Source organism: Megalobrama amblycephala, linkage group LG19, assembly GCF_018812025.1.
Source record: "Megalobrama amblycephala isolate DHTTF-2021 linkage group LG19, ASM1881202v1, whole genome shotgun sequence".
Taxonomy (NCBI): domain Eukaryota; kingdom Metazoa; phylum Chordata; class Actinopteri; order Cypriniformes; family Xenocyprididae; genus Megalobrama; species Megalobrama amblycephala.
The window spans coordinates 301,542-328,451 of NC_063062.1; the positions used below are offsets into that span (position 1 = coordinate 301,542).

General features: G+C 36.6%; 2 protein-coding genes across 5 annotated transcripts in view; both read left to right on the forward strand.

Annotated features, from left to right (window-relative positions):
• Positions 1 to 4,497: 4,497 nt before the first annotated feature.
• zgc:123258 (uncharacterized protein LOC641502 homolog) lies at positions 4,498 to 19,737 on the forward strand. 3 transcript variants are annotated; one of them, XM_048169506.1, is made up of 17 exons: positions 4,498 to 4,684; positions 4,794 to 4,904; positions 5,665 to 5,847; positions 5,927 to 6,016; positions 6,088 to 6,221; positions 6,298 to 6,449; positions 6,519 to 6,615; positions 13,583 to 13,684; positions 14,093 to 14,174; positions 14,245 to 14,319; positions 14,629 to 14,685; positions 14,760 to 14,813; positions 14,961 to 15,060; positions 15,701 to 15,781; positions 15,863 to 16,023; positions 16,301 to 16,334; positions 19,356 to 19,737. In XM_048169506.1, exons 1-17 carry the CDS (start codon positions 4,634 to 4,636, stop codon positions 19,394 to 19,396), a joined length of 1,605 nt encoding a protein of 534 aa, XP_048025463.1. In that variant the 5' UTR covers positions 4,498 to 4,633; the 3' UTR covers positions 19,397 to 19,737. The 3 variants fall into 3 exon arrangements, with proteins under 3 accessions (XP_048025463.1, XP_048025464.1, XP_048025465.1); XM_048169507.1 differs by lacking the exon at positions 16,301 to 16,334; XM_048169508.1 differs by lacking the exon at positions 13,583 to 13,684.
• A 1,598-nt stretch (positions 19,738 to 21,335) lies between these two features.
• The window catches only part of trpm7 (transient receptor potential cation channel, subfamily M, member 7), a 36,479-nt gene continuing 30,904 nt past the window's right edge, over positions 21,336 to 26,910 (forward strand). The window contains exon 1 of one of the 2 annotated variants that reach the window (XM_048169500.1): positions 21,336 to 21,585. In XM_048169500.1, the coding sequence (XP_048025457.1) occupies positions 21,583 to 21,585 (3 nt within the window). In that variant the 5' untranslated portion in view covers positions 21,336 to 21,582. Of the gene's footprint in view, positions 21,586 to 26,284; positions 26,306 to 26,910 lie in introns of those variants that run through there. The other variant, XM_048169499.1, reaches the window with a different exon arrangement.

The window sequence follows — 26,910 nt, forward strand, 5'->3', positions numbered from 1 at the left end:
TTTTTATCCAGTAAATTCAGCTTTGATCACAGGAATAAATTAAACTTTACTATATATTCACATAGAAAACGGCTGTTTTAAATTGTAATAATATTTTGTGATTTTTACTGTATTTTTATCCAATAAATTCAGCTTTGATCACAGAAATAAATTAAACTTTACAATATATTCACATAGAAAACAGCTGATTTACATTGTAATAATATTTTGTGATTTGTACTGTATTTTTGATCAAATAAATTCAGCTTTGATCACAGGAATAAATTAAACTTTACAATATATTCACATAGAAAAAGGCTGTTTTAAATTGTAATAATATTTTGTGATTTTTACTGTATTTTTATCCAATAAATTCCGCATTGATCACAGGAATAAATTAAACTTTACTATATATTCACATAGAAAAATGCTGTTTTACATTGTAAAATTATTTCACAATTGTTGCTGTATTTTTGATCAGATAAATGCAGACTTGTGAGCAGAAGAGACTCTTTCAGAAACATTAAAAAATCTGAATTATTCCAAACTTTTGAGGGCCGGTGTACATGTGTAAACAGAGCTTCAGCAGTACATGAGTACTCATGTGTGTGTGTGATGCTGATGTCCTCCATCTTTCAGGAGGATCCAGTGACCCCCATCAGCGACGCCTCACATGTGAAATCAGCTTCCGGCAGACGTTTGTGGCCGCTGAGCGAGAGGTTCGATACTGCAAGACACACAGGAAGAGAGAAAAGAAAGTCATTGGGAGGAAGTCTCTGCAGAAGGAGCATGACAGAGTTCTGGGTGTGTTTCAGCTGCTGCGTCGCTGAACAGCCGCAACCCGTGAGTCAAAACACGCTAAACACACGCTTCAGCTGTTACGAGTCCAGGGTTCGGCGTGAGTGGAGACTCAGATTCCAGCCGAACCCGTCAGAGGCTCGACGCAGCGTGTCTTCCTGTGTCTCGGCTCATTGTTCTCGGTGTTGTGTGTGAATTGCAGAAGCGGAGGCGGAGGATAGATCGCTCCATGATCGGAGAACCCACAAACTTCGTTCACATGACGCACGTGGGCTCTGGAGACATGGGTATGCCAGCTGTGAGTATGACTCGGACATATTTCAATACATTTTTTTGCACTGCAACATTTGTTAAATGTAAAATATTATCAAACCCATTTATATTAAATCATGACGTCTCTTAGTTTTGAGTTTGTAAAGAAAAAAATATACTTGCACTGATTTACACTTTCTACAAAAATAATTAGAAAACAGGCATTCTTTTATAAGAATAACATGAATGAGGCGGAGGTCCCAGGCTGAAAAAGAGGGTTAAATCTGCATAAATTAAATTCAGTACAACACATATTCCCATGATAAATAAATGATAAAGCATCATCGTTGTTTTTTGCCATTACAGTAATGAGAATTTAGGGGGGAAATGTACGGAAGAGGATTAGGGCCAAACAAATAAAACAATTAAACCATCTTGAGTTTAAACTCATTCAATTTCAAGAAAAAAAATGTTGAGAATAAACTCATTAAATTTTGAGAAAAAGGTTGTTGCGTTTTGAGAAAAAATGCATTAAATTTGTAGAAAAAAAGTTGAAAATGTCTCGAAATGAGTTTTTTCTCGAAACGCAATGACTTTTCTCGAAATTTAATGTTTATTCTCAACATTTTATTTCTACTTTTTTCTCAATTTATCCAGTTTAGTCTCTCATTATAATGACTTTAACTCGGGATGGTTTTATGTTTTTATTATTGTTTGGCCCTAATCCTCTACCGTAGAGAAATGTGCTTAATTGTCATAAATTGATTGAAATTAAAATGTAAAAAACTTTCATTATCTATACAAAATATTATTGCATACTTATTAAACATCAAAAATATTACCATTAACTCTAATTTCTGTGTTTTGTCTTGTAATGTGACCCGGACACGTTTTCCTGAGATTTATGTTTCTATGCAAACCTCAGAAATGAGCAGGATTTACATGAGTTTGGGAAGAGGATATTTGACTAACAAACGCTCTAGTTTCGGAGTAAACGATGATCACCTGATGTGTTCTGTCCGTCTGTCTCGGCAGGTGAACTCGGTGCAAGCGCAGATGAAATCCAAAGGCGGTTACGGGAACGGCACAGCGGAGAGCGTTCAAGGCTAGTCAGGTGACTACATTCACTGGAGTGACTCTAGGACGGAGGAACTTTGAACTGTAGAAGCTTGTTTCTGCCACCGAGTAAAAAGAATAAAAAGTGTGTTTTCTCACAGTTCCTAGTTTAAATCTCACAATCCAGACTTTTTCCCCTCACAATTCTGTTTTTCTCCGCCATGGAATAACAACAACAACAAAAAAAGAGCTTTTTTCCGCTATTTCGAACTTATGTCTTGTGATTTGGACTTTAAAACTCACACGTTCGAGTTTATATCTCACAATCCTGGCTTCTTTCCTCTGATTCATGAATTATAAACTTGCAATTTTGACTTTTTTATTGGAATTCTGAGTTTACATCTCGAGGTTCTGATTTTTTCCGTCCCAGAATAACAAAATAAAAAAAAAAAAGGTAATTGCAACTTTTTATCTCACAATTCTGACTTGAAATCTCACAATTCTGTTTTTTTTTCCAAGTTTTTTTGTTTGTCACAGAATAATACAATAATAAAGGTAATTGCAACTTTTATTCTCTCAATTCTGAACATGTATCTTGCGCTTCCGACTTTATAGCGTACAATTCCAAGTTTATTTCCTCAGATTCACGAATTATAAACTCACAATTCTGACTTTGTTCTTGGAATTCTGAGTTTACATCTCGAAATTTTATATATATATATATATATATATATATATATATATATATATATATATATATATATATATATATATATATATATATATATATTATTTTTTTTTCCCTCCACAGAACAAAATAAAAAAGAAACTGCAACTTTTTAACATCTTCTTTTCTCATAAAATACGAGTCTCACAATTCTTTTTTTTATCAAAAAGTTTTTTTTATTCGTCACAGAATAATTGAATTATAATAATTTAAAGGTAATGCAACTTTTAATCTTGTAATTCTGTTTTTTGTGGGAGTTTTTTGCCACAGAATAACAATTCTGTTTTTTTTTTCCTTTTTTGTTCGTCACAGAATAATAAAAAAAAAGTAATTGCAACTTTTCAAACGTATATCTTGCGATTCCGACTTCATAGTGTGTAATTCCGAGTTTATACCTCATAATCCTGGCTTTTTTCCTCTGATTCATGAATTATAAACATGTAATTTTGACTTTTTTTCTTGGAATCTCAAAATTCTGTTTTTATTTGTCCCAGAATAAAATAAAAAAAGGTAATTACAACTTTTTATCTCACAATTCTGACTTTTAATCTTGCAATTATATATTTTTTGCCACAGAACAAAAATAAAAAAAAGGAAACTGTGACTTTTTAATGTCTTTTTTTTCTCGCAATTCTTTTTTTTTTTGCCACAGAATTACAAAATAAAATAGTTAAAAGCAATTTTTTTCTCACAATTTAGATTTTTAATCTCACAATTCTGTTTTTCCGTTTGTTTTTTTCTCTGATAATTGCAACACTTTCTCTCAGAATTGAGAAATTGTGAGAGAAAGAGTCACAATTTATTCTGTTTTACTCGGTGGCAGAAACGAGCTCCACTGCTGCAGTTCAACCCTCTGATGATTTAAAGTCAACGTGAAACCAAACCATGTTCTGCTCTAATTCTGCATGATAATATAAAGAAAACAATCAATGTGTGTGTGTGTGTGTGTGTGTGTGTGTTTCAGGCTCGTCCTCTGAAGACACTGGAGCAGCGCTGGCGTCGACGGCTGTAGATATCTGTAATGAAAGCACTGCTGATCTTTAACTGCTTCTGTACAAATGACCTGTAACAGTAGAGATTGATCAGAAACGTGATTACTGTGTGAGGATCAATATTCTGATTAGAGTTTCCCATGAATCTCTATTTATCTCATGGTTTACTGGTGGCTGGCCACACAAACTCGCACACCGAACGCTGGTATTAGGTCTGTAAGAACCGCTTTTTGTTACGTTTTGTACCTTTCCCATGTTCCCCGGCTCACGGGATGTTCTTCTTTTGTTTTTATCTTTTAAATGTGCCGTAAACTTGAAATGTGCACCCGACTGTAATATTTGTGACGCTCTCACGGGACGCGTCGACAGGAAAGTATTTTTGTACAAATCGTGATCATTTTCATTCTGATGCCTAAATAAAATTACAACCTTGTAAAACTTTGTGTTCCTGTTTCATATTATTATAATCACACATGCTTAGATGAACAAACCTCTCCGGTTTTTCAGGTTTTGTCAGTTCTGAGAGTTCCAGACCTTCAGGCTTATAAACTCTCGAGGAAATAAATACATCAAAAACACTTTAAGTGTGTAATATATTAAGTATATATATATATATATATATATAGTACAAATAGTGGAGACTATAAAAGTTTTTATTTCTATTTTTATTGGAGTGTGACGCGTCACAGTCATGTGATCGAGCGTCTGAACGCGGAAGAGGAAGTGAAAGCATTTATCGTCCCTGTAAACATGACAGAAGCGAAACTTGTAAAGTGAGTTGAGGATTTTGAGGCGATTTTGAGTTAAACACGACTGCAGAAACTCAGTGATGGCGGTGAAAGAGTCGATGTTCCTCCTGCTGCTGCTCTTCTTCTCTCAGGTGAGCTGAACATGTCGAGTCTGTCAGAAACTGAAGCGCCATTAATGAGTGAATCAGCGAGAGAGTGTGTGTGTGTGTGTGTGTGTGTGTGTGTGTGTGTGTGTCTCAGGTCGACGGTCAGGAGGCGATTCTGCGCGTGTCGAATGGATCTACAGTCCGGGAATACTGTCTGGTGTTCAACTCCAGCTGGAGCAACATCTCCCAGAGCCCGACTGAAGCTGTGAGACCACTTCAGATTATCTTGGGTTTTTATGCTTAAATTACATTTTAGCAATCAAAAAATCATGTCTTAATTAACTGAAATCATGAAACTGATATAATTTAACGATTTATTAAAGTTTAGCGAAAATAAAGTTTCTATAAAAGGGTTAGTTCACGCAAAAATGAAAAAAATGTCATTTATTCCACACCTGTAAGACCTTCGTTAATCTTCAGAACACAAATTAAGATATTTTTGATGAAATCCGATGGCTCAGTGAGGCCTGCAATGACATTTCCTCTCTCAAGATCCATTAATGTACTAAAAACATATTTAAATCAGTTCATGTGAGTACAGTGGTTCAATATTAATATTATAAAGCCACCAGAATATTTTTGGTGCGCCAAAAAAACAAAATAACGACTTCTATAGTGATGGCCGATTTCAAAACACTGCTTCAGGAAGCTTCGGAGCGTTATGAATCAGCGTGTCGAATCATGATTTGGATCATGGGTCAAACTGCTGAAATCACGTGACTTTGGCGCTCCGAACCGCTGATTCCACACGCTGATTCATAACGCTCCGAAGCTTCCTGAAGCAGTGTTTTGAAATCGGCCATCACTAAATAAGTCGTTATTTCGTTTTTTTGGTGCACCAAAAAATTATTATTTTTTTTTTTACAATAACAAGGGCCTTATGTGAATCTACTACAAATATATCAGTTGACCTGGTCAACTGTGTGTGTGTGTGTGTGTGTGTGTGTGTGTGTGTGCGCGTGTAGGTGGGCTATCCGCTGGTGAACCTGACGTCCAGTCAGCTGTGTGATGCGAGTCATGTGACCCCGGGCTCTGTGAAGGGTAAGGCCGTGGTGGTGATGCGCGGAGGCTGTGAGTTCAGTCAGAAAGCTCTGGTCGCTCAGAGTCTGGACGCGTCTGTGCTTCTGATCGCCAGCAATACTGATCTGGTAAGAGTCTGACTGATCTGCTGCTGCTTTCATCTCAAACACAGTGTGAATCCTCAGTGTCTGACCTCCATCTCACCAGGTGACGCCAGCGGCCAACGAGTCCGAGTACAGCAAGGTGAAGATTCCTCTGGCCCTGCTGAGATACCGGGACGTCCTGGACGCTCTGAAGGTGAAGATGAGATTCTGTGTGTGTGTGAGCGTGTGTGTGAGTGTGTGTTGATAGCGAGTCTCTGCTCTCAGGTGTTTCCTCAGGGAATGGAGGTGAGGTTATACGCTCCACCTGTGCCGCCGTTTGACGCCAGCATCATCGTTATGTTGTTGATCGCCGTGTTTACGGTGACCATGGGCGGATTCTGGAGCGGAGCAGCAGAAAAGTGAGTGACATCACAGGTTCAGGCCATTAAACGTGTCATGTGACAGAGTGTTGACGCTGCGTCTGCATGTGTCCAGGGCGAGGCAGGCCGCGGGTCCGTCGTCTGAGGCGGGCGACGGCCGGTCCGACAGCGGCGAGCTCTCGCTCTACTCTCCTCTGAAGGTGCTGCTGTTCGTGGCCATGATGTGTGTGATGCTGGTGCTGATGTACTTCTTCTACAAGTGGCTGGGTGAGTCTCACAGCAGCAGCAACAGGAAGTGACACCAGAAACGTGACTGATGCTTGTTTTCTCCTGTAGTGTATGTGATCATCGTCATATTCTGCCTGGCGTCAGCATCGGCGCTCTATAACTGCCTGGATTCTCTGATGACGGCTGTGGGCTGCGGGACGCTCAGGTGAACAAACACACGCACATGTATTCACCGAACGCTAACGGTTAATAAAATCGTAACTGTAACGATAACTATAACGCTAACTAACTATAATGGTTACTATTACAGTAACTGTAACAATAAATATAACAATAACTGTAATGATAACTAACTATAATTGTTACTATTACTATAAAAGTAACTATAGCAATAACTGTAATGATAACTGTAACTATAATAACTGTAACGGTAACTGTAACATTATAACGGTAACTGTAACATTAAATATAACGATAACAATAACTAATGACATCTATAATGATTTCTATAACAGTAACTGTAACAATAATAGCAATAACTGAAATGATAACTGTAACTATATCAATAACTGTAACATTATAATAATATCTGTAACTATAACAATTACTATAACAGTAACTATAGCAATAACTGTAATGATAACTGTAACATAACTATAGTAATAACTGTAACGGTAATGATAACTGTAATGTTATTATAACTAGCAGTAACTGTAACAATAAATACTACAATAACTATAACGATAACTAACTATTATGGTTACTGTTACTATAACAGTAACTATAGCAATAACTGTAATGATAACTAACTATAATAACTGTAACGTTAAGGACGACTAACTATGTTACTATCACTAAAAGTAACTAACAATAACGGTAACTGTTACATAACTAACTAACAACTGTAACATGGCTATAATGATAACTGTAACAAAACAATATAGTGATAACTGAAATGATAATTACAACGATAACTAACGGTAACTGTAACATTAAATATAACGATAACAATAACTAATGACAACAATAACTATAATGATTTCTATAACAGTAACTGTAACAATAATAATAGCAATAACTGAAATGATAACTGTAACTATATCAATAACTGTAACATTATAACAATATCTGTAATTATAATGATTGCTATAACAGTAACTATAGCAATAACTGTAATGATAACTGTAACCATAACGTTATTATAACTAGCAGTAACTGTAACAATAAATATTACAATAACTGTAACGATAACTAACTATTATGGTTACTATTACTATAACAGTAACCATAGCAATAACTGTAATGGTAACTGTAACTATAACAATAACTGTAACATAACTATAACAATAACTAAAATAACTATAATAACTGTAATGATAACGATAATTAACTATAATGTTACTTTCACTAACAGTAGCAATAATTGTAACTGTTAGATAACTGTAACTAACAATAACTGTAAAATGGCTATAATGATAACTGTAACAATAACTCTAAATATAATGTTACTATAACTATAACAGCAACTGTAATGATAACTGTAACTATAATGAATACTATAACGTAACTAACAATAAATATAACGATAACAATAATTATGACAACTATAACTATAATGATTTATATAACAGTAACTGTAACAGTAATTATTGCAATAACTGAAATAACTAATTAAAACAATAACTGTAACGTTATAACAATAACTGTAACTATAATGATTACGATAACAGTAATTGTAACAGTAACTATAACAATAACTGTTACATAACTATAATAACTGTAACGGTAATGATAACTGTAATGTAATGATAACTGTAACCATAATGTTATTATAACAGTAACTGTTAGATAACTGTAATGATAATTATTATGATAACTAACAATAACACTAAATATAACGTCACTATAACAGCAACTGTAATGATAACTATAACAATAACTGTACCGATAACTGTAACTACAATGGTTACTATAACTGTAACTGTAACAATAAATATAGCAATAACTGTAACGATAACAATAATTATAACGACAGCTATAACTGATTTCTATAACAGTAACTAACAATAATTATAGCAATAACTGAAAAAACTGTAACTAAAACAATAACTGTAACTATAACAGTTACTATAACAGTAACTGTAACAAATGGCAATAACTGTAATAATTATAACAACAACAACAACAACTGTAACTATAACATTACTATAACTATAGCAGTATCTATAACGATAACTATAATGATAACTGTAACTGAAACAATAATTGTAATATAACAATAACTGTAATGGTTACTAAAAGAGTAACTAACAATAACTGTAATGAGAACTATAACAACAACTGTAACTATAATGGTTACTATAACTATAGCAGTATCTGTAACGATAACTATAATAACTGTAACGATAACTATAATGATAACTATAACTAAAACAATAATTGTAATATAACAATAACTGTAACGGTTACTAAAAGAGTAACTAACAATAACTGTAATGAGAACTATAACAACAACTGTAACTATAACAGTTACTATAACAGTAACTATAGCAATAACTGAAATGATAACTGTAACTATATCAATAACTGTAACATTATAATAATATCTGTAACTATAACAATTACTATAACAGTAACTATAGCAATAACTGTAATGATAACTGTAACATAACTATAGTAATAACTGTAACGGTAATGATAACTGTAATGTTATTATAACTAGCAGTAACTGTAACAATAAATACTACAATAACTATAACGATAACTAACTATTATGGTTACTGTTACTATAACAGTAACTATAGCAATAACTGTAATGATAACTAACTATAATAACTGTAACGTTAAGGACAACTAACTATGTTACTATCACTAAAAGTAACTAACAATAACGGTAACTGTTACATAACTAACTAACAACTGTAACATGGCTATAATGATAACTGTAACAAAACAATATAGTGATAACTGAAATGATAATTACAACGATAACTAACGGTAACTGTAACATTAAATATAACGATAACAATAACTAATGACAACAATAACTATAATGATTTCTATAACAGTAACTGTAACAATAATAATAGCAATAACTGAAATGATAACTGTAACTATATCAATAACTGTAACATTATAACAATATCTGTAATTATAATGATTGCTATAACAGTAACTATAGCAATAACTGTAATGATAACTGTAACCATAACGTTATTATAACTAGCAGTAACTGTAACAATAAATATTACAATAACTGTAACGATAACTAACTATTATGGTTACTATTACTATAACAGTAACCATAGCAATAACTGTAATGGTAACTGTAACTATAACAATAACTGTAACATAACTATAACAATAACTAAAATAACTATAATAACTGTAATGATAACGATAATTAACTATAATGTTACTTTCACTAACAGTAGCAATAATTGTAACTGTTAGATAACTGTAACTAACAATAACTGTAAAATGGCTATAATGATAACTGTAACAATAACTCTAAATATAATGTTACTATAACTATAACAGCAACGGTAATGATAACTGTAACTATAATGAATACTATAACGTAACTAACAATAAATATAACGATAACAATAACTATGACAACTATAACTATAATGATTTATATAACAGTAACTGTAACAGTAATTATTGCAATAACTGAAATAACTAATTAAAACAATAACTGTAACGTTATAACAATAACTGTAACTATAATGATTACGATAACAGTAATTGTAACAGTAACTATAACAATAACTGTTACATAACTATAATAACTGTAATGGTAATGATAACTGTAATGTAATGATAACTGTAACCATAATGTTATTATAACAGTAACTGTTAGATAACTGTAATGATAATTATTATGATAACTAACAATAACACTAAATATAACGTCACTATAACAGCAACTGTAATGATAACTATAACAATAACTGTACCGATAACTGTAACTACAATGGTTACTATAACTGTAACTGTAACAATAAATATAGCAATAACTGTAACGATAACAATAATTATAACGACAGCTATAACTGATTTCTATAACAGTAACTAACAATAATTATAGCAATAACTGAAAAACTGTAACTAAAACAATAACTGTAACTATAACAGTTACTATAACAGTAACTGTAACAAATGGCAATAACTGTAATAATTATAACAACAACAACAACAACAACTGTAACTATAACATTACTATAACTATAGCAGTATCTATAACGATAACTATAATGATAACTGTAACTGAAACAATAATTGTAATATAACAATAACTATAATGGTTACTAAAAGAGTAACTAACAATAACTGTAATGAGAACTATAACAACAACTGTAACTATAATGGTTACTATAACTATAGCAGTATCTGTAACGATAACTATAATAACTGTAACGATAACTATAATGATAACTATAACTAAAACAATAATTGTAATATAACAATAACTGTAACGGTTACTAAAAGAGTAACTAACAATAACTGTAATGAGAACTATAACAACAACTGTAACTATAATGGTTACTATAACTATAGCAGTATCTGTAACGATAACTATAATAACTGTAACGATAACTATAATGATAACTATAACTAAAACAATAATTGTAATATAACAATAACTGTAACGGTTACTAAAAGAGTAACTAACAATAACTGTAATGAGAACTATAACAACAACTGTAACTATAACAGTTACTATAACAGTAACTATAGCAATAACTGAAATGATAACTGTAACTATATCAATAACTGTAACATTATAATAATATCTGTAACTATAACAATTACTATAACAGTAACTATAGCAATAACTGTAATGATAACTGTAACATAACTATAGTAATAACTGTAACGGTAATGATAACTGTAATGTTATTATAACTAGCAGTAACTGTAACAATAAATACTACAATAACTATAACGATAACTAACTATTATGGTTACTGTTACTATAACAGTAACTATAGCAATAACTGTAATGATAACTAACTATAATAACTGTAACGTTAAGGACGACTAACTATGTTACTATCACTAAAAGTAACTAACAATAACGGTAACTGTTACATAACTAACTAACAACTGTAACATGGCTATAATGATAACTGTAACAAAACAATATAGTGATAACTGAAATGATAATTACAACGATAACTAACGGTAACTGTAACATTAAATATAACGATAACAATAACTAATGACAACAATAACTATAATGATTTCTATAACAGTAACTGTAACAATAATAATAGCAATAACTGAAATGATAACTGTAACTATATCAATAACTGTAACATTATAACAATATCTGTAATTATAATGATTGCTATAACAGTAACTATAGCAATAACTGTAATGATAACTGTAACCATAACGTTATTATAACTAGCAGTAACTGTAACAATAAATATTACAATAACTGTAACGATAACTAACTATTATGGTTACTATTACTATAACAGTAACCATAGCAATAACTGTAATGGTAACTGTAACTATAACAATAACTGTAACATAACTATAACAATAACTAAAATAACTATAATAACTGTAATGATAACGATAATTAACTATAATGTTACTTTCACTAACAGTAGCAATAATTGTAACTGTTAGATAACTGTAACTAACAATAACTGTAAAATGGCTATAATGATAACTGTAACAATAACTCTAAATATAATGTTACTATAACTATAACAGCAACTGTAATGATAACTGTAACTATAATGAATACTATAACGTAACTAACAATAAATATAACGATAACAATAACTATGACAACTATAACTATAATGATTTATATAACAGTAACTGTAACAGTAATTATTGCAATAACTGAAATAACTAATTAAAACAATAACTGTAACGTTATAACAATAACTGTAACTATAATGATTACGATAACAGTAATTGTAACAGTAACTATAACAATAACTGTTACATAACTATAATAACTGTAATGTAATGATAACTGTAACCATAATGTTATTATAACAGTAACTGTTAGATAACTGTAATGATAATTATTATGATAACTAACAATAACACTAAATATAACGTCACTATAACAGCAACTGTAATGATAACTATAACAATAACTGTACCGATAACTGTAACTACAATGGTTACTATAACTGTAACTGTAACAATAAATATAGCAATAACTGTAACGATAACAATAATTATAACGACAGCTATAACTGATTTCTATAACAGTAACTAACAATAATTATAGCAATAACTGAAAAAACTGTAACTAAAACAATAACTGTAACTATAACAGTTACTATAACAGTAACTGTAACAAATGGCAATAACTGTAATAATTATAACAACAACAACAACAACTGTAACTATAACATTACTATAACTATAGCAGTATCTATAACGATAACTATAATGATAACTGTAACTGAAACAATAATTGTAATATAACAATAACTATAACGGTTACTAAAAGAGTAACAATAACTGTAATGAGAACTATAACAACAACTGTAACTATAATGGTTACTATAACTATAGCAGTATCTGTAACGATAACTATAATAACTGTAACGATAACTATAATGATAACTATAACTAAAACAATAATTGTAATATAACAATAACTGTAACGGTTACTAAAAGAGTAACTAACAATAACTGTAATGAGAACTATAACAACAACTGTAACTATAACAGTTACTATAACAGTAACTGTAACAATAACTATAATTGTTACTATAACTATAACACTAACAATAACTGTAATGATAACTGTTACAATAACAGTAAGTGTTGCAGGCGGGAGCGGGACATGAATGAATGCGAGTGACAGAATCTCGCAGGAGTGGGGCAGAAAAATCCGTCCGCGCACTAAACCTAAAGTGATTTATTTAAAGTGAAACTGAAACTAGCGGTGTGTGTGAGATGAGCTGTACAATACTCTCACATTCCTCTGTCGTTCAACACGCACTCAAATGTGAGCATGTTTAGTGTGCTTGATGATAATCACATTATATAAGCTGCTTTGATTTTACTACATGCTGCAGGACTGGTACTAGTTCAGGCTAGTATGAACACAGCTGTAACTCCACACCATCCTGCTGTTGTCAAGGTTTATGATCTGTGTGTGTGTGTGTGTTATTTTTTTCCAGTGTGTCCTTCCGTGAGAGAAGCGTGTCTGTGCGGTCGCTGCTGCTTGCCGCCGTCTGCATCACACTGTCCGTGATCTGGGGCGTGTACAGGAATGACGACAGGTCTCACACACACACACACACTCTTCAGCACTGTTGTCCTGATCCAGTCAGTGGGTGTTTATAGCATGTGGTTTGTTTTCTGAGCGTCATGCTGCCGTTTACTCAACACAGAGTGATTCACACAGTTTGTCGCTCAGCATCAGATCGTTCAGCTAGTCAGCTCAAAAGAGATTTCTTTCTTCCCCTTCATCGTTTTGAATATTCATTGTGGGCGTTCTGAGTTCTCTCAGTTCTGCATTCAGTGCATTTTTATATTTTGGGTGTGTGTGTGTGTGTTCTGTTAACAGCTGTTTGCATAAAATAGATTATTCTGACTAAATCTTAGGAAAATAACAGAATCAGTGCTGCAAACTTGATCAAACATGTGACTAATGAAGTGTTTTACTGCGCTTCTGCTCTGATGTTCAGGTGGATCTGGATTCTTCAGGATCTGTTGGGCATCGCGTTCTGCCTGAACTTCCTGAAAACCATCAGCCTGTCCAACTTTAAGGTGAGGCGTGTTTCCAGCGGACCGGCGCTGCTCTGCTGCGGGTCTGACGTGTGTTTGTTGTTTCCTGCAGATCTGTGTGATTCTGCTGAGTCTGCTGCTCCTCTACGACGTCTTCTTCGTCTTCATCACGCCGTTCCTGACGCCTGTGAGTATCAGATGAAGCTGAGCTCGTCTCTTCTCCTCTATTGTGTCGTATATCGAGTGAAACGCTTCTCAAACAAGAACAAATGTAGGGCGGGGCTTGATTTTGTCTGTGGGGAATTGATTGGATGGTTGTGGTTTGCTATTGGTGGATCTCATGTGAGTGACAGGTTGCCCCGCCCTCGTCATCAGAGAAGAGAAGAGATGCTGCAAGAGGGAGATATTCTGATTCAAGATTATGAGGAACATGAATTGTTCGTTTTGATTTCACGGTGACTTTAATGTGTGTGTGTGTGTGTGTGTGTGTTTTCAGAATGGAGAAAGCATCATGGTGCAAGTCGCTCTCGGTCCGGGCGCAGGTGGAGGAAAGGTGAGTGTGACCCTGTCATGTGATCTGTGCGTGTCATACAGTCGACTAACTTCAGCGACTGCTTCTGTTTCTAGGGTGGTGGCAAGGGGGTGGTGGTTCCAGCTGACCCGACGTCCTCCTATGAGAAGGTAAGACATTTTTCTCCCTTATACCATGTTTAGAAATGAGGACGTCCCCTAAAGGAGCTTTTGTATGTACGCGAATGAAGTTCTAAAAAATTTATCACTGGGTAAATATATAGTTTACATATGTTCCACACTGTCTGTGTTTTCCAGTTGCCTGTAGTGATGCGTATCCCACAGTTCTCTGCGGTGGCTCAGAACCTGTGTATGATGCAGTTCTCCATTCTGGGCTACGGTGACATCATCATACCAGGTCAGAGTTTTTACACAGACACAACGCTGTCAAATCAAGACCAAACCTGATCCAACCTCACGCCGACAGACTCAAAGATGAATGAGTGACGTTAAAGTGCCCATTTTATGCTGTTTTAAAGGTTTCTAATGTTGTTTAGAGTCTCCTACAACAGGTTCACATTCATCCAAGGTCAAAAACACTTTAATTTCCTCATAATATCCACTGCAGCATCAGCTCTTTTCTCTCAGTGTCTGAAACGCTTCGTTCAAAGATTCGGTCTCGCTAAACCCCGCCTTTCTGAGAGCTGCTCTGCTCTGATTGGTCAGAAACCAAACGCTCATTATCATATCTGAATCTCAGCTCTTGATTCACAGCGTCTTCTCGACATGAACAACACGAACCAAACTCTTCCGGTCTCAGACACAACTGCAGTGATTGAGGGGGCGGGGCAAAGAGACGCTGTTCAGCCAATGATGCGGGGATTATGCAAATTAGCTACAAACCTACTCGGGTTCGCCGGAGACTGAATTACTGACGACTCGTTTCAGTTCAGAACCGCTTTATTTTGGGATACAAAAACTCTCCACTTTGATCTTTTAATTTCACAAACGGCTCATGAAAGGTCATGTCTCAAACAGCAAACTCTCTCTCTCTGCAGGGCTGTTGGTGGCGTACTGCCACAGGTTTGACGTGTGGAAGGGAAACTCCAGAAGAACCTACTTCATCTCCTGTGCTGTCGGTACGAGAGCAGATCTGTGCTCCAATCTTGCCCGAACCGCAGATGGAGAGCGGACTAACTGTGTGTTGTTGTGTACTCTAGCGTACGCCGTGGGTCTCGTGGTGACTTTTGCGGTCATGCTGGTGTCTAAGATGGGTCAGCCCGCTCTGCTCTACCTGGTTCCCTGTACGCTCCTCACCAGCTCCATCCTGGCCTCCGTGCGCAAGGAGTTCAAAGAGTTCTGGGCCGGTACCAGCTGTAAGGTGAGTCCCGGCGAGAGGATTTATTCTTCATCATTACGTTCACGGTCTGGATGTGATTGTCGAGCGCTTCCAGCTTCAGTGCACAGACACGCTGCAAGTGTTTCCGCTCTCAAGTTAACTACTGTCATGGCAGAGCAAATTAAAACTCTTAAAATGTCAACATATTTGCTAAACAATAACAATGACAGATTTTCTGGCTGTGTCTGTGTGAGTGAGACGTGTTTTCATTTAAGACTGCTGTGTTGTAAGACTTGAAATGTGACTTGGTCTCCATCAGGTTCTGGACGAGTCTAGGAAGCCCTTATTATCAGGTTTGAGCTTTTGTTTTAGTCTTCGTCACTCTTGCTCTTGTCTGTGTTGTGTTTGTTCAGCTTCCTCCTCTCCTGCAGTACTCCTGTACAGCACTAGGTGGCGTTACAGTACGCAGATTGTGTGTGTGTGTCGTAGATGAGCTGCTTCTGTCTCTCCAGCATGTTTATCAGTTGCCTGATGTTTTCAGTTTCTGTTACTAACACACGAGTCACTGACAGTAAAATCAGGGTGTAACGCATCTGATTTTACCCTCTTCTGAAACGGTTTAAGTGTTAAGCTGAATTCACACTGACAGTGATTAAATCGCTGCCGTTGATTTGTTCTCACTCAGAGGTGGCATCCAATCAGGTGTTACTGTCGTCGCATCACTTCACTGCTCATTTGCATAAGGTGGAGCTCTGCTGCTTTCATTGAGTTCCTGTCAGTGTGAACATCACTTTAAGTTAATGTCATAAACGACAACATTGATTCGTTCTGAAGCACTTTAGCTTTTTTTATACAAACAGTGGGTCTCTAATAATTACATGGATTATTCGTAAGTATTCTCACAGGAGAACTTGATGTATAAAATCATGTAAAAATGTGATTTTTGTGTATGTGCGCTTTCCATTTCTAGTAGTTCCTACATTTTTTTTTCTCCATAAATTTAAAATACATTTTAGTTTGGAAGTTATTGAACAATCCTGATTTGTTTGCAAAAACATTCCTATGCAGATTTCACACACACACACACACACACACACACACACACACACACACACACATTCTTGTGTACAGAATAAAGAGCCATTATTTTTTTACATGCTAAACTAAAACTATACCAAAATTAATATCATATTTACAGATTGTTACTGATTTTCATGTTGAACATATACTGGTAGTTACATGTAAATTTTAATACATTTAAAAGCAAGTTTTTAAACTTTTTTTAACTCTAGTTTTATATTTTTTATATTTTTTTTCCTTTGCATGGCATGTCACTGCCTCATCATCAGCAACATCATTTAAACATGCAACTGCACTGAGTGTTTCAAGCGTCTGACTGTAATACACACACACACACACACACACACACACACACACACACACACACACACACAGGACTGTAACACGCACAGGACTGTAACGCACACACACACACACACACACACACACACACACACAGGACTGTAACACGCACAGGACTGTAACGCACACACACACACACACACACAAACAGGACTGTAACACACGCACAGGACTGTAACGCACACACACAGGACTGTAACACACACATCTGTAACACGCACATGACTGTAACACGCGCACACAAGTCTGTAAAACACATCTGTAACACACACACACAGGACTGTAACGCGCACATGACTGTAACGCACACACACACACACAAACATGACTGTAACACACGCACAGGACTGTAACGCACACACGCATACACACACACAAGACTGTAACACACGCACAGGACTGTAACGCACACACACACACACACACAAACAGGACTGTAACACACACATCTGTAACATGCACATGACTAACACGCACACACAAGTCTGTAAAACACACATCTGTAACACACACAGGACTGTAACACACACACAAGTCTGTAACACGCACACAGGACTGTAAAACACACATCTGTAACACACACACACACAGGACTGTAACACACACACACACAGGACTGTAACACACACACACACAGGACTGTAACACGCACACAGGACTGTAACACGCACACAGGTCTGTAAAACACACACACACACACAGGACTGTAACACACACACAAGTCTGTAACACACACAGGACTGTAACACACACATCTGTAACATGCACATGACTAACACGCACACACAAGTCTGTAAAACACACATCTGTAACACACACAGGACTGTAACACACACATCTGTAACATGCACATGACTAACACGCACACACAAGTCTGTAAAACACACATCTGTAACACACACAGGACTGTAACACACACACAAGTCTGTAACACGCACACAGGACTGTAAAACACACATCTGTAACACACACACACAGGACTGTAACACACACACACACAGGACTGTAACACACACACACACAGGACTGTAACACGCACACAGGTCTGTAAAACACACACACACACACAGGACTGTAACACACACACAAGTCTGTAACACGCACACAGGACTGTAAAACACACATCTGTAACACACACACACAGGACTGTAACACACACACACACACAGGACTGTAACACACACACACACAGGACTGTAACACGCACACAGGTCTGTAAAACACACACACACACACAGGACTGTAACACACACACAAGTCTGTAACACGCACACAGGACTGTAAAACACACATCTGTAACACACACACACACAGGACTGTAACACACACACACACAGGACTGTAACACACACACACACAGGACTGTAACACACACACACACAGGACTGTAACACGCACACAGGACTGTAACACGCACACAGGACTGTAAAACACACACGCACACAGGTCTGTAAAACACACACACACACAGGACTGTAACACACACACAAGTCTGTAACACACACAGGACTGTAACACACACACATGTCTGTAAAACACACATCTGTAACACACACACAAGTCTGTAACACACACACACAGGACTGTAACACACACACAAGTCTGTAACACACACACAGGACTGTAACACGCACACAAGTCTGTAAAACACACATCTGTAACACACACACAAGTCTGTAAAACACACATCTGTAACACACACACACAAGTCTGTAACACACACACAGGACTGTAACACACACACAAGTCTGTAACACACACACAGGACTGTAACACGCACACAAGTCTGTAAAACACACATCTGTAACACACACACACACACACAAGTCTGTAAAACACACATCTGTAACACACACACACACACACACACACACACACACACACACAGGACTGTAACACACACACAGGACATGCGACGCGTTACAGTAACGTCTGTCTCTGTGTCTCCTCAGATGGAGCCGCTGGATACGCCGGAGAAGTGAGGAACTGCTGAGGGATCCGTGACTGACCCGTGTTCCCTCTGACACGTGCTGCAAGCGACATGCCAACTGTAAATCTTCATGATGATTTGATGGGAATAATGAGCGTTGCTTCTGACTGATGAAGCAGCATCACCATCATCATCATCATCACACTGGGACACTTTACTAAAATATCAGACTGTCTGAAAATGATTCTTTAAGGGGCCTTAAATTACCAGATCAACCTGCTGTTTTTTGGTCTTTCACTTTTTTTTATGTGATAATTTTATAACCTAATGTTTGAAATATTCCACAAAACAGTAATGAAGTTTACTCTTTTTCTTTGTCATTAAATACAAATATGAAAACAAAACAGTGGATCATTGATGATTTCAGCTGCTGCAGTCACTGACTGTGTGTAAAGTGTCTGCTTGAGTGTGTGTGTGTGTGTGTGTGTGTGTGTGTGTGTGTGTGTGAAGCTGTCAGGTGCTGCTGGAGGTGTGTGTGTGTGTTATTGACACTGGAGTTCTTGAGAATAATAATAATACAGTGAAGAACCTGCTGATGCATGTTTGCAGCTCCTCACGCGGCATCAGGTCCAATACTAATGCACTGGATGATTTCCATATTCATATACCATGATAATATTGACATGTACTTCAAAGACTATCATGGTACAGGAACTGCGGTTGCCACAGTCTTTTTATTATCATTATTATCCAGTATACTTATTGTGTTGATGTTGTATTGTGAAACACTTGTGCTGCTAACTGAGGAGAGATACGGTGAGGTTTGGAAAGGTTGGTGGTGTGGGTAAGTTAAAGAATTAGTTCACTTGAGAATTTAAATTTCCTTATAATTTACTCAGCCACGTCATGCATGTTCATGTCTTTCTTTCTTCAGTGGAAAAGAAATGAAGGTTTTTGAGGAAAACATTCCAGGATTTTTCTCCATATAGTGGACTTCACTGGGGTTCAACGGGTTGAAGGTCCAAATGTCAGATTCAGTGCAGCTTCAAAGAGCTCTACATGATCCCAGACGAGGAATAAGAGTCTTATCTAGAGAAACCATCGGCCATTTACTTAAAAAAATATATATATATTATTAATTATGTATTATGTTTTACCTTTTTTTTGTAAAGGGCGTTTGACGTAGTCTTTGACGTTTTCTTTGTAAACACTGGGTCGGTACTTCCTCCTAAGTCACACGTGACCTTTCCAACATGATTACGTCATGCGTGGAGCATCTCAGAGCAGTGCAAGACGAGCATTTGTGGTTAAAAAGTGTATTTTTTTTAATAAAATGTCCGATGGTTTCTCTAGATGAGACTCTTATTCCTCGTCTGGGATCATGTAGAGCTCTTTGAAGCTGCACTGAAACTGACATTTGGACCTTCAACCCGTTGAACCCCAGTGAAGTCCACTATATGGAGAAAAATCCTGGAATGTTTTCCTTCATTTCTTTTCCACTGAAGAAAGAAAGACATGAACATCTTGGATGACATGGAGGAGAGTAAATTATCAGGAAATTTTAATTCTGAACCGAACTAATCCTTTAAGGAGTCAACATTGTAATGAAGTGTACATTAATTAATTAGAGCTGTAATTACATGATGCATGTATTTTTTAATGTAAATACAATGGAGAAACACGCAATAAGTGCATTGCATTTAAATGTTCCTACATAGTTAAATATGGAATCGTGTTTCGGCCAAAAATAATAAAAGTATTTGCGACTTTTTAATCTCACGCAATTCTGACTGTTTTAGAGAAAACATTTTGAATTGTCAGATAGAATTGAGAGAAACAGGCAGAATTATTATTATTACCTTTGGCAGAAACACGCTTCCATGTTAAAAACACTTAATTTAAAGTGGGTCCACTAAATCTTTTTCATGTGAAACTCTGTTCATATTATAACAATAAACTTTGCCTGTAGGTGAAAGTGAGACCGACGCGCCGCGCCGCTCCGCCCTGCTCATGTGACGCGCCGCGGGCTGACTCAGCGGGAGGGACGGGCTCAAACCGACTCCGTCACGCCGCGTCAGTCCAGAGTCGCACAATTATGAAAAATCCACCTTCCGCTGGAGCTGCAGCGGACGCACACGACTCCCACCGCCGCCACCGGGCTTTCCTTCCTAGGCTTACCGAGCAGCGCAGCGCCGATAGATGGCTAGACGCCCCGGATCAGCGCCTCGTGAGTCTGAACGGTGAAGAGAATGGTACGGGTCCTTTCTGGTGTTTATCAGGCGCTGCGTGGCACACTGACGCCGAGTGCGTGTTTCAGAGGCGAGTCTTCGCTTGCTGCATGAGACGAACGCGCTTGACAGGCGCGGAGCTCCGTTGACGCTAGTCGGCGAAGCTCGAGCGTCGCGTCGCGGTTTTCTGGCGCGTGGTTTGCCGCTAGCTTTAGCTGCTGTGACGCGTGAGAGGCTCGGTACCGGCGGAGCGGGCTGGAAACACCTGGCGTCGCGTTCACACGTAGATCGCAACGATCGTGCGCGTTCCTGATATTTAAAGCCTCCGGTTATGAGAAAACGGTTGAGTTAGCCTAGCTGCGCGCGCTGCTTCTCGCCGAACTATAAACAACCACGTGAAGAGAAATAACATTATTATTAAGATTCAGACTTGAGTTGAATGGCGGGAGATCTGAGGAAATACCTGCGGTCGGATTATAGACGCTGCGCTGTTTATATGTTCATTAATAGTTGTGTTTATGTTCATTAACACGTTTTGATTATTATAATCTCAGTCATCTGCCGTCTTCTCTCTGGCGGTCTGTCAGTTGTGGCGGGGGCGCGCTTGGAACGTCACGTGCTGTCACTGACACGTCAACTGCGAACGATTAATCGAATAAACGCAGATGTGTTAAAGACCGTTCACACGATGAACAGTAATTAATGATGTCTATATTAAAAGATATGTGTTCTGTTTATTCTGATTTTGCCGTCTACCGCTTTAAATACTCACGCTCTTTAAAGCAGGATGGATTCTGATTGGCTGCCAATGTTTTTATCGTTCATCAGCTGAAAAAAATAGTTCTAAAAACTATGGTTAGTGTAGAAAAACCATGGTTAATTTGTGGTTACGATAGTTTAAGGACAATAAACATGTTTTAAGGACAGTAAAACAAAACAAAAATTCATCGCTCAAATCTTAACCAACAGCAGTTTTTATACATGCGCGCATCCGCGTCAACCTCCAGAGAATGTGATGACGCGTTTTAACGGTCATCAATATCGTAAATCCTGCAAAGTCTTTTATATTTTATTTTATTTTTTAAATAAAGAAGTAAAAAGAAGTTAGAAATAATTTTGCAGCGATTACTGTTAAGGAACGACGCCGCTCACGCTGCTGAGAGCAACGGTTAGATGAATATTTAAATATATGCTGCGCGCCCTTTTCACAGAGTGTGATGACGCGTTTCAACGGTCGTCAATATTGTAAATCCTGCAAAGTATTTTATATTTTCATTTGTTTTTTATGTGTGTACATTTATAACACTATAATTAGTATTATATTATTGCATCAAATTACAAAAAAATAGTTAACGCTACCATGAGCGTGTTTCTAATTGTGATGGTAATGGAAATGACATCTTCCTCTCTTCTGACTGCCGTTATCAATCGCTCTCTAGTTGTGAAAACACCATTGTGGAGTTTTTCTTTTGTAATTTGTGCAAATGGAAACACAAAAAATATATTTAATGAAGTCTCTCGCTATATAAGTTTACCTAACTATGACGACTTCCGCTTCTGAGAAACGCGGAAATGTGAAAAGGGTCTAGTGGCGGTTTTAGAGGTTTTTGCTTGTTAATGTTTCATTAAGCAAACGCTTTCTATCATGTATCTGGTTTGTTGCGATGCGTTAGAATCATTCCAGTAGTAAAGGAGGCAAATACGATCTAGAAGCTCAGAGAAAATGCCTGTCCAAAATCACAGAAATCATGTTGGCTTTATAGTGTGTATATGGTGTCACTCTGAAACGTGCATCAGCTTGTACATTCTTTGACTTGATGTTTATTGGTGTATACACGCATTGGTTTAAGTGTTTGTTTACTGTAGTAAAGCGATATTAATCCAACCTTTGTTTCTAAACAGCTCTCAGGCATCATGATGTGTGGCACACAGTCTTCAGCTTTCATTAGCAGTCATGTCAGGCTCTCTGAGAAACGTCCTGTGGTTGTTCTAGAGGTCTGGAACTGGATTTACCTGCAGTTCAGGGTCCAGGGTGTTTTTCAGGGCCTAGAGCTCAATTTTTAGTCTGAACTAGTTGAAGTGACCTTTAAGAGCACGGTGCGTTCGTCTTGTAGAAGAGAAGCCTTCTCAGCTTTTACTTCACTCAATATTCAATATGAAATATCAATCCATCAATCGATCAGTTGGATGAATTAGTTCATTTAGATGGAGTGAGCTGGGCTGGATGTAGTTGTTCTGAAAGCTTTTGGTCGGTCATCATTTTCTCATGTCGTTCCAAACCTGCATGACTTTGTTTCTTCAGTGTTTTTTGTTCATGCTATGAAAGTCAATGGGGTCCAATATTGTTTGGTTCCCAACGTCGTCTTTTGTGTTCCACTGAGGAAACAAAGTCATACAGGTTTGGAACGACATGAGCGAGAGTAAAGATTATATTTGAATAATCTTACTTTATTGAAGGGGTTTGTTTTATATGTTCTCTTTCTAGTGATCGACACAGCTATTTAAAACAGCTGAAGGTGAAAAGCTGAACGTAATGAGCGGAGGAACCTGTTTGAGGTAAATTAGCTCTGTTAACACGTAGATGAGGCTGACGGCACGACTCAAACCTGATTTCATTCAGCCATTGTTATGCAAATATTGGAATGTCGCATCAAAAACACTGGATGAAAACAGCAAGATGCGCATAAATGCACATAACGAATATATATGCACTCAATTGAAGCGTATAATTGTTTTTATCCGATAGACATGCGCATATAAACCACAACGGAAATGCATTTAGACGCTATCACCCTCATGTGACTTTGCCTCAGCAGAGGCTGTGATTGGATAACTGGACTAACCAGTGGACCAATCGCATTGCCGGATCTCAAATGTTGGTTTGGTGGTTCTGAAACGTCAAAGTCTGTCATCAGGATGATTTGGTTTAATTCCCTCCAGAAGCGTCTCACACGATTGTGTTCCCGAACGCAAGATCACATGACAGCGTTTATTGTTTTTCTCATTCATGATGGAGGGATAAAGAGCCTGATTGAAGAAACTTACATTTTTATTACTGATATTTTGCACCAGTTTCCCAGGAACATGTGATGGAAATGCTGCTTTATTCTCAAAATTCACTCATTACACTGTAATGCATCATGTTTATATTTAGGTGCTGTTATCGTTTACACACATTTTATTGTTCGTATCAGTCGCTCACGGGAGATTTTCACTGTTAATGTGAGTTCAGTGTTTCCGAGCGGATCAATCCATGACGTCAGACTCGACTCTGAATGTGTGAAAGAAGTCGCTCTGTCAAGGTCTCTGAAAACTCTTACCAGAGCTTTAACATCTGAGACGTGAACACTGGGTTGGTGATTATTCTGTTTTCTTGACTGATCGATCAATCAGAACAGAAGAACCGTCTGTATGTTCCTCATTCATGTTGAATGTGTGTCGGTCCTGATGGAGATCTGATGATTTCTGATCTGAGCCGAGTGTGTGTGTGTTTCAGGCAAAATGAAGATTTTTTTTCTTCACACAGCAACTTGAGAGAGTCACATGCTCAAGATTACTGTAATACCAGACCTGAGAGAGAGACCGTCTGAAGGATCTGTAATTCTCTCTGACTTTGAGCAGCTGAACACTGTGTTAAATATGAGATTCAGCATTCTGACTCAAACACTGTGTTTATGATCTGATCTGAGCTGCGTTTGTGTTTAGATGAAGCTTCTAGAGAAACTCCCTTCAGTGACGGCTTTAATTGGGAAAACTCATTAATACAGTAAAGCATGAGAAGTTTTCTCTGTTTGTGTTTGTCTGTAGTCATGATTAACTTGATTATAAAAACAATAGAAGTTTGTTTGTGTGTGTGTGTGTGTGTGTGTGTGTGGCTGGTGTGTTTGTAAAGGCAAGTGTTTTGACTAATATGATGCTGTTTAAAGTGATATCACTCACACACACACACACACACACACACACTCACAATTTAAACACTCAAAGCTCTGGGTTGGATCTGAAGGTGAAGGACGATCAGAGGATGTTTCACCAAGTATCTAATCAGTAAATGAAAGTATACATTATAGTATCTACAGTGTGTGTAGAGTATCATTTAAACTGGAAAATAGTCAAAGGAACAATTTCAATCACACCTTTGTGTTAAAAATAGGGTTAATTTTAAGATTCTAAGTGATCAAGAAACGAATGGTCAGGATATATGTGTATGTATTATTTGATGATGAAAATACAGTAAAACACTGAAATATTATTAGAATTTAAAACGGCTGTTTTCTAATATACTTTAAACTATAATATATTCCTGTGATCAAAGCTGAATTTTCAGTCTTTAGTGTCACATGATCCTTCAGAAATCATTCTAACATGATTTGCTGCTCAAGAAACATTTAATTATTATCAATGTTGAAAACAACATATTGAACATGCATGTTCAAATAGTTATTTTTAAAAATGATAAACCACATTTCAGCCTTCAAATCATTTTTAAGAAATGTCAAAATAAGTGATTTATTTAATTTGCTCTGTGAATAATTCTAGATTTTTTTTTTGTCCAAACTGTTTAGATTTATAGACGGCACATTAGTTTATTTTTTCATCAACTGGTTAATTTACATCAGCGCATAAACGTAAATCCGCTCTCTGACAGTAGGTGGCGCTCATGAATCAGCAGAAATGGTGTTTCCCTGGTAACGGCTGTTAACGAAACGGCGCTGGGCTAATAAACACTATTAGGCATAATATGGAGGTAAGATGAAAAAAAAATGCCATCGAAACTTTTCTGAAGACAATCCTTGCCTTCAGAAATACATTCATATAATTTATTGGTTCATATATTTCCCTCAGCACAAACCTCACCGCCTTCCGCCATGTTGTCACACAAAACCACCTGCTGCGCCTGCGCGAGATTGACGCTAAACTGCAAGTTTTTCAAATCGCGATATTCAAATACGGTTTTAATGATAATTAATAAGGCTTTTGGTCACTTTTAGACTGTAAAAGAAAGAAAATGACATACAGCAAGAAAATATAAATATAATTTCACTCACCCAGCCTATCAGTTGAAGAAAACAATCCATTCTAAATGTCCGTGTTAAAGTGGGATCGAATGGGATCTTGGTAAATTTTTGTTGATTAAATAGGCAATATCTCTACTCTCCATAATTAAGGTAATTGCTAGATTATCAGCATTTCACATTTTAAACGAAAATCACGAAACTTACTTTTTATGATTGGTTGATGTATCAAGGGAGGCTAGCGTCCTCTGCGATGTATTTTTTTTCTCCACACTGTTACCGCTGAAAGTGAAATACTCGATGGTGATTGGCTCATTTGGCTCACGTCTCCGGCTAT